The sequence below is a fragment of the Arachis ipaensis genome, chromosome B03 (assembly GCF_000816755.2).
Source record: "Arachis ipaensis cultivar K30076 chromosome B03, Araip1.1, whole genome shotgun sequence".
In the NCBI taxonomy this organism is placed as follows: Eukaryota; Viridiplantae; Streptophyta; class Magnoliopsida; order Fabales; family Fabaceae; genus Arachis; species Arachis ipaensis.
In genome coordinates, this window is record NC_029787.2 from 23,785,626 (window position 1) to 23,795,341 (window position 9,716).

General features: G+C 40.3%; 2 protein-coding genes across 2 annotated transcripts; one reads left to right on the forward strand and one right to left on the reverse strand.

Moving 5' to 3' along the window:
• Nucleotides 2,772–4,951, forward strand: LOC107632737. Its single transcript, XM_016336399.1, has 4 exons — nucleotides 2,772–2,860; nucleotides 2,978–3,513; nucleotides 3,608–4,828; nucleotides 4,944–4,951. The coding sequence occupies exons 1-4, from the start codon at nucleotides 2,772–2,774 to the stop codon at nucleotides 4,949–4,951; spliced, it is 1,854 nt and encodes a 617-aa protein (XP_016191885.1).
• LOC110269412 (protein MAIN-LIKE 1-like) lies at nucleotides 5,539–7,641 on the reverse strand. The gene is made up of 4 exons (XM_021117221.1): nucleotides 7,448–7,641; nucleotides 6,559–7,325; nucleotides 6,378–6,465; nucleotides 5,539–6,300 (listed from the first exon to the last, which is right to left on the reverse strand). Exons 1-4 carry the CDS (start codon nucleotides 7,526–7,528, stop codon nucleotides 5,539–5,541), a joined length of 1,698 nt encoding a protein of 565 aa, XP_020972880.1. The 5' UTR covers nucleotides 7,529–7,641.

Sequence of the window (9,716 nt, forward strand, 5' to 3'; positions counted from 1 at the left end):
GATAAAATAACTTTAAATTATTGTCTTCGTATCTTTTAAACCACATTAATTTTAACATTTAAGAAAGATTTATGGTTTATTAACATCCAAGATTCAAATTTGTCACCCCAATCGATGTTAATTTGCTTGTATTATTAGTTTGAAAATTGATGTTGGTTCATTTAATTTGCTATTTCATACAATTTTATTACCTGTTGTTTAATTTTGTGCACGTGAATTTTTTAATTCTCATGAGAAACCGTGAAAATTTGAATGGATTACTGCTTTTTACCGTAGCTATCATGTGGGGTTGGATCCAAGCCCATGTTGCTTTAAAAATCAATGAATCATGAACGATTATTTATGCATTCAAGAAATAATGGTGTATTGTACTTCACGCATTGAAATTGAATATAATGTTATTTTCTTCGCTTCATTAGTAATTTTCACTAAAATGTAGTATGATTTTGAAAATAAAAACGAGAAATAGTCTTTTTATGATTTTGTTATTGTTGATTAAATTTCATATTTACCATTCAGTCTGTGTAATATGGTACTTTTAGGTAGCGTTTAGTAGAGAGACAGAGATTAAGAAATAAAGATTGAAATAAATTTCAGTATTCTGTTTGGTGTAAAATAGGAGACAGAAATTGAAACAAGAACGAAACTCTAATTTAATTTGTATAAAGAATAAAATTGGAATTAACTAATTGAAATGAAGATATTTTAGGTATAAAATGTTACTAAAGTTTCAGTTTCTATCTCTAAAAATTTTAGTCTCATGTGTCTCTACTTTTTAGAGATACTGAAATATTGAAATTTTAGAGACAGAAACAGAAATTTTAATACCAATCTCTGAACCAACAAACATGATATTGAATCAGTCTCTCAGTTACAGTTCAATGTAACTTAAAAAAAAAAAAAAGAAAAAGAAAGGAAACTATGGAACTTTTGTTTTTTTTTTATTCCACCCTGACAATAATTGAGTTTTGATGTCAAGAATCTGGCCGACGAAGAAGAGGTTTTGAACAATGATTAAATAATATTCACTCAATTTTTTATTAAAATGTTAAGGGTACCTACCACTAACTTTGACTATTTTTTTTTTTGGACTTACTATGACTAATGTTGATGAGAATATAGTACACTGATCGTTTCAGATATGAAAGTATCATGTTTTTGTCCAAGCTTGAGCCTGCCTCAGTTGTGACTTGTGATTTTTCAATCAAAAAAAAAAAAAGAAAAGGGTTTGTGGGTGCTTTTAGCATGGTGTGATGATTTCAGAATATCCTATACTATTTGGATTTGGATAACAGAGACGACTGAGCATATGTCAGTGTTGACCCCAGGAGAATTTGTTACCTTCCTCTTCCTACCACATGTATGTGCCTCCTTTCACATGACCTTCGTTTTAGAAACTTATCTTCTCATTTTTTTCCACACCATCTTTTTCAGTCGGACGGTTTAATTTAAGTTCATCAATAAATTGCTGCATGCATAAATTAAGACGAAATTTAAATTCTCAAAACTTGGATCTTTCATTTATTTGAGATTGAAACCTTGTATAATATAGTTATTGCTATTGTTTTAGGAAAATTAAGTGTTAATATAGTTTATATTACTTGGTTCTCTTGATTAAAATCTATCTATGAATATTGAATTAAGGGCACGCGAGCCATGCAAAGATATGGATCTCCTAAACCAAAGTGTGTTAAATAATATGTATGTAGTGTACAGTGAGATAAAATAAGGAATTATTCTTTACATATAAATATTTTTTTTATATAAGTTTTTACAAATTATTTATATTCACTTGTTTTGGGCTTTTTTATATAAATAATTATTAGAAACACTTTATTTCCGAGAATACGCATGCGCATATCAAGAGCATCGGCCACGAAATGGAGATGCACACCATTTTACAACCAGCGCCAGTAAAATGGAGGAGAGAGGTGCTTGTTCCAACTCAACTTTGGCGCACACGAAATGGAGAGCCATTTAGTGGCTGCCTCCCACGAAATGGAAGGAGAGCCATGTTGTGGCTGCCATCCACGAAATGGGGCAAATTCTGGGGCGGCGGCCACGAATTGGAATGAACTCAGGTCTACCGCACACGAAATGAGACCAGAATTTGGCTATATAAAGGCTCGCAGATGACCCGAAAGAAGGCAGTATCTTCACTCTCGTCTCACTCTCAAAAGTTGCTCTCAATTCTTTTCCCTCTTTCTTTCTTAAAGAATTTCTGGTCTTAAGATTTAGTTGCTATTTCTATGGCTTCGGAGAACGTTTACGTGATTATATACCCAAACGGTGAAATCTCTCATACAGCAGAAGGTATTACATTCGTTTGCGATGATCCACTGTGGATAATGATTCCACCACAGACATCGTTGCAAGAGTTGAAGAATCTGATTCTGATGCATACCGGAATGGTTGGAAAAAAAGAAATCAAGAAGCTGACTTACAGGATGCCTGTTGCAGTGGCCAACTCGTTTTCCTATCAAAAAATGCAAATAAAATCCGATCAGCATGTGTCGATGATGTTTTCTTACCATCGCAGCATAGGAAGCATCTATTCGTTGGAGCTTTGTCTGAATCTTCAAGAAATTGGTGGAAGCTCATCCAGTTCGAATAATGTGGAGGGTGTGAGAAATGTTGGGGCGACTGATTTTGTTCCGGCTCGGGATACTAGTAGGGCCCCAAGTCCAAGTTTCAACGCGTTCGTCCCGCGGGAATAGAGTGCTGGTATTCGTGCTGCACGCCCCGCCCCTTCTACACATTTTGGGGTCGATATGGTTCTTGATGATGCTATTGCAGATTCATCTGACGAGGATGATATTCAAGATTTCAGTGATGGTGAGGCAGAAGCCGTTCCGGAGACGTAGCCTCTGCATGAAAATGCTGTTCCGGCAACACGGGTCGAACCGGTAGGTGGTGGTGTATCATCAACCACTCCAGCATACTGCCTGTCCCTAAATCTTGGAGCAATGCAATCCAGTAACGCAGAGGACGGACCGAGCAGCTACCCTTTGTCAGGAGAGATGGAGCTCGAGATTGGATTGAAATTTCCTAATCGGGAAACAGCGATGCTAGCAGTCAAAAACTACAACATCCGCAGGAGTGCAGAATATAAGGTGGTAGAGTCAGACCAAACTAGGTACGTATGTCGATGCAAGCAGTTCGGGGATCAATGTCGCTGGATGGTACGGGTTGCGAAGACGAGATCCTCTAGATTTTGGAAAATCCGTAAGTACCTAGGGCCTCACAGTTGCTTGGCAAGTTCAATGTCTCAAGACCACGCTCAACTTGACAGTAATGTCATTTGTCAGCACATATTTCCCATGGTGCATGCTGATGCAACAATATGTGTAAAGGTATTGCAAGGATCGGTAGAGTCAGCGTACGGTTACAAGGTGTCATACAAGAAGGTTTGGCACGCGAAGCAAAAGGCAATCGCAAGGATCTTTGGCGATTGGGAGGAGTCGTATGACCAGCTGCGTAGATACCTCACTGCTCTGCAGGCTTTCGTCCCAGGTATTAGTTGCGTTTTATTATCGAATGGTCTTTGATATTTACTATCCTTTGAGTCCTTAACATGGTAATAACTTAGTACGCATTTTCGCACCAGGGACAATTGTTGACCTCGAAACGCGACCTTATTATGTGGGAAACACACTCGACCGTGAGAGTGTCATGTTCCACCAGGTCTTCTGGTCGTTCCCTTCGTGTGTTGAAGCTTTTAGGCACTGTAAACCACTGGTGTCAGTGGATGGAACACACTTGTATGGTAAGTACGCAGGCACCCTTCTCATGGGCATAGCACAGGATGACAATAACAACATTCTACCGGTGGCTTTCGCACTAGTTGAGAGAGAGAACACAGATTCATGGTACTTCTTCCTCACCAATTTGAGGAGGCATGTCGCAACTCGGCCAGGAGTTCTGCTTATATCCGATAGGCATGCGGCAATAAAGGCGGCATTGGAGCGTGAGGGGTGTGGATGGGAACACAATGTGTATTGTGTACGACATATTGCCTCCAACTTCGCAACCAGTTTCAAGAGTAAGGAAGCCAAAAGACACCTGGTTAATGCTGCATATTCGAAAACGCAAGAGCAGTCGCAGTACTACCTAGAGCTTATTAGTAGCGAGGATCCAGTTACATCTCCGCAGATGATGGAGTGGATCCGAGGGTTAAAGCCACCTAAATGGCTGCAGCACCTTGATGAGGGCCGGCGATATGGTCACATGACAACCAATCTTTCTGAGTGTATCAACTCCGTGCTGAAGGGTGCCAGAAATCTACCAGTCTGTGCAATTGTGAAGTCTACTTACCATCGCCTGAATGAGTTGTTCGTCCTCAAGGGTCGGCAAGCACAAGCGCAGATTGCAAGCGGTCAGGTGTTCTCACAGTTCTTGCAAAAAGCCATACTAGCGAACCGTGAGGGGATTCCGCAGATGTTAGTGACGCCGTACGATAGGAATACTACTATTTTCACGGTAGACGAGATAGCTGCTGTAGGGGTGCAGTCACGGTTCCGGGTTAACCTTCAGTACCGCAGATATGACTGTGGTTTCTTCCAGGCGTTACACTATCCCTGTGCACATGCCTTGGCCGCCTGCGCATATGCGAGATTGGACTGGCAACAGTACGTTGATTTAGTCTACCGTGTTGAGAGCGTGTTTCGGGTATACGAAAAGGAATTCCAGCCAATGTCGGATGAGGAGATATGGCCCCCTCGAGAAGGACGCCGTCTTCATCCCAACCCCCTCCTACGACGTTCAATGGAAGGACGTCCGGTGTCTACTAGGATTCGGAATGAAATGGACGACGTTGAGCCGGGACCAGGTAAGAGGTGCGGCCTTTGCAGGACACCAGGACATACCAGGCGCAATTGTCCGCATGTTTCGTCAAGCTAAGTTTCATCCATTTCATGTGTAATGTATTTTGTTCCCAAATGTAGTGTCTTAATCATATTTAATGAAGGTTGATTTTGTTGTCTGTGTTACATTTGCATTGTCGTTTATATTTTAATGATGATAAAGTCCATACTTAAAACAAATAGCAAAATAGCACATAAACAACTAACGAAACATCACATACGCCTTAGATAACTAACGAACCCGCGAATGAAAACAAGTAGGAGTTACAGACAACAAAACTAACATGTAAAAACAACAACAGAAATAAACTAACATAACACTAATGGTGGTCGTGACCCAATCTACCGCCTGTGCCACACGAGGGGGCTCGAGTGTCCCGGCGGGGACGAGCAGCAGGTCCCTCAACCTCCTCCGGGGTAGCATCAGCCCCCGTGTATGAGAGACGTCGTCTGGGCATCTGCATAGCGTCATATGGTCGAAGTGGAGAAACAGCCGTGTCACCAACAGAAGCAGATCTCATCCCCGCATAGGCAGCCTGAGTGTACGTGTCGGAGCGAGGCAGGGCGAGTGCAAGATCTGTCGGTGTGTGTGGGGATGACTGCTGAGGAATGAAGTGGTCCAACCCGTCGAATAAGGAAGAGAAATTTGTCCACCCAACTCTGTCCATAGAATCTATCAAGTCTTGCGTACCTCCTTGGGATGAACCCCCAACCTCGAAGCTACTCTGATATGGCATAACTTGCTGAATGGAAGATGGCTGGGGGGGTCCGCTGATACAACCGGCTGCGGGTAGTAGTAGTCTACTGCGGCTGGAGGAGCATGCGATGGAATATGGTGTCCCATGTCAGGCTCAAAACTGGGTCGGTCTTGTTCAGGCAAATCTTGCTCACCCTCCGCATGTTCTGCTTGATCTTCAACTCTGACCCTCCGGGGACGGCGACGGCGATGGTCTCGGGGAACCGGAGGCAAATTAACCACGGGGCCTCTGCCATACTCCGCCGGCGCGTCTGCGGGTACAACGTCACCTCTCGGGTCATGTAATGCATTAGGGGTGGACAGAAACCTCCTTATTCTCTGAGAGTACCACCTATAGTAATCCTGACTGGGACGCAATGTATCTGCACGATCAATCTGCAGCCGGTATGCATCCGTGCGCCGGTTGGCCCATACCTCAAACCACTCGGATAGTCGAACCGGCCACCATCCGTCATCATTACGAGCCGATTGTCGATGGAAGGTATCTATATTAAGCGGAGGGTTTGGAGGTCCTTGCTTTCCCCCAAACTGTCGCAACACCCGATCAACATTTAGGATCTCAATCCACCTGAAAAATATTAGCGGCACAACGGCGGTATAGAAATCTCCATGCGGATGGCCGAGGAATTCGGCAGGAACTCTAGACAGAATCCAAGGCTCCAAGTACGGTTGCCAAACAAACTGCAAAGAAAAGGAACCCCGTCACAACATCCATATAAGTTGTTATTGAAAACATATTAATAACAACGGGCACCAACCTCGTCGACCTGCAGATTATCCAACCGCAACCGGTGCCTAAGTAGGCGCTGCTCAGCATAGTCATTTTGTCCTTTTTTCCCTGCCCACCTGTATCACAATGTCAGACTTTATTAAAAAATCTATTTCCGTCATGAAAGGATAATTGACAAAATTCACAAAGTATGGAGACCAATAAAATACCTAGTGGCTAAAGGAAAACTGTAGGGTGTGGTGACATTCGGGGCCCAAAACGGTAATATGTAGTATATCCACGACATGAGCAACGTGTGACACCCGGCCATACCCTCAACACTGTAATATGTTGCTAGGCACATAGCACGATATAACCAACAGAGGACGGCACTGCCCCAACTGTAGGTGCCTATGGCATCATACTCAGCCAGTAAAGGCAGATATCGAACATGGACTGTGTTGTTGGCCTTGTCTGGAAGAAGGACGCCTCCCAACAGGTAAAGTATGTAACATCGTGCATACTGCATGAGGCCATTATCATCTAGGTTAAGGGGCATCTGTTGAAGACGAGTTCTGAGCCACTTCAGCTTGATGTTGTACTTCGTTGTCCCTACGTGTCCTGCGGGAACCTCACCTAATAGTTCATGACACCATTCCCAAATATCTCTTTGGTGAAACTTACTCCATAACCTTAACGTACCGCTAACAGGCTGACCATCAACAGGTAGACCTAACTGCATGGCTACATCTTCTAGGGTTATGGTACACTCACCCCAAGGGAGATGAAAAGTATGAGTTTCCGGTCGCCATCGTTCGACAAAGGCACTAATAAGTGGATTGTCGTACTCGAAGCGCTTGATCAACGAGGCATGATAAAATCCAGTGCGTCTCAGATAAGGCTCAAGCCTCTCCCGCCTAATTGCCATGGTTGGATCCTCAGCCTCTAACATGAAAACATCAACCAGCGTGCCATGCGGAGTAAGAACACGTGTGGGCTACAACATAAAAAGCCAAGAAAAACAAAAGTTACGAATACTATATAAAATTTTTAAATATTGACGAAATTAGTTATAACATTTCCTAACAACGGCAATCCAAAAATTTAAAGTAAACTAACCTTATGGAATAAATGTGCCGCTATGTGAAGTTTGTCCAACCGGTTCAAATTTTCCTCCACGTTCACCTCTCCCCCACTCATATTTAGTTTTAATTTTTTTTTTAAAACTCACCACCACAAACTCACCCACTCTCAGCTTTCATTTATCACTCTCAACTTTTTTTTTCTACCCCTATTTCAATTTCACGGTGCATGAAGGTTCTCCCCACCCTCCTTTTATAACACTCCTGGCTCCATTTCCAATACAACCCTGCCACCCGAATACGCCAATGCATGTGAGCTTCCTGCTGCAGCCGCTTTGACCGTCCAATTCGTGCCCGCCAGGAACGAAGTCCCCAACTCGTGGTCGCCGCCAACTAAATGGGCCATTTCGTGGCCGGTGAGCATGAGAAGCTCCATTTCGTGTGCGCCGTCCTGGAGGTGCCTCAAGTCCTTGGTGGCAGGCACGAATTGGAGACCCTGGTTCCTCTTTCCTCCATTTCGCTGGCGCCGCTTCTGAAATGCTGTGCATCTCCATCTCGTGGGCGAAGTACCTGATATGAGCATGCGCATTTCGGCAAAATTTTGGAAGCATGCGTATTCTGGGAAAAAAAGTGATTCCAATGCATATTTATATAAAAAAGCCCTCGTTTTGTGTTGTTATTGCACGTTTTTTTTCTTTTTCGTTATCGTCGTCATCAATACCACCTCTTCCTCTTCCTCATCCTCCTCTTCCTCTTTTTTTTATTGAAATTTCTTCTTCTCCTTTTATTGTTTTGAATCCAATCAAGTGGCTGAGATGTGGTTCAATTCAGAAAAAAAAAAATTGTAGTATTAGAGAAAATATTTTTCTATATTTACAGCAAATTTGGGTATAACATTGAGATATTTAGGTGTAACACGAAAATATTTGGGTGTATTTTCAGAATTTTAAGTGTATTTTTATTCTAATAAGTTTTGTATAATTTAAAACTATTCCTCTTCTTCCTCCTCATCTTCTACTACTTCTTTTTTTTTTTTAATCATCATCACCATCTTCTTCTTCTTTTCTTATTCATCTTTTTCTTTTTGTTTTACCTTCTCAAGTTTCTTCTTGTTTTACTCTCTTAACAAGAATAAAACCAAAAAAATCAAACAAAAAAGAAGAAACACATAATGCTATAAAATTACTTGAAAAATGATAAACTTACATTCATTTAACTAAAAGAAAAAAAAAAGAAAAAAATGCAGCATTAGAGGAAATATTTTTCTGTATTTGCAGTAAATTTGGGTGTAACACAAAAATATTTGGGTGTAACACGAAGATATTTGGGTGTATTTTTATTCAGATAAGTTCTGCATAATTCAAAACTCTTCATCTTCCTCCTCCTTATTTTCTACTGCTTCTTTTTTTTATCATCATCACCATCTTTTTCTTTTTTTCCTTATTCATCTTTTCCTTTTTGTTTTACCTTCTCAAATTTCTTCTTATTTTACTCTCTTAACAAGAATAAAAACAAAAAAATCAAACAAAGACGAAGAAAAAACACATAATACTGCAAAAAATTACTTAAAAGATGATGAACTTACATTTATTTAACTAAAAGAAAAAAAAAAGAAATAAGGAAAAGAAGAAGAAGAAAAAAATGCAGTATTAGAAGAAATATTTTTCTGTATTTGCAGTAAATTTGGGTGTAACATGAAGATATTTGGGTGTAACACGAAGATATTTGAATGAATTTTTATTCTGATAAGTTCTGCATAATTCATAACTCTTCCTCTTCCTCCTTCTCATCTTCTACTACTTCTTCTTCCTCATCTTCTTATTTCGTTTTCTTATAATTCTTCTTGGGAGAAAAATTAAAAAAAAAAAGAAAAAATACATAATATTACAAATCAATAGAAAGAGTAGGAGGAAAAATTTGCAACAACAATAACAACAATAAAAAGAACCACGATGAAGATGAAAATGCGAAGAAGAAGGAAAAGAAGAAGGAGAAGGAGGAAGAATGTAAAATACAAACATTAAAAAAAACTATTTTTCATTTTGTACTATTTAAAATTAAGAAAGCGCATATTTATATGCTCTTCAAATTAAAAATTGTTTTTATTGAATTTGGGCTGATTTGTATAAATTTATATGCGAAAAAGATTTATATATATAACAAACTTTATATAAAATCATATCTTGAATGATTGAATCATACGCATGACGAACTTATTGGTAACTGTACATCATTATTAAAGTGTTTTTGATATGTTTCTCCGTTTTAATTTCTTTTGGCTTTAAAATTTAAATGGATCGTTGGCA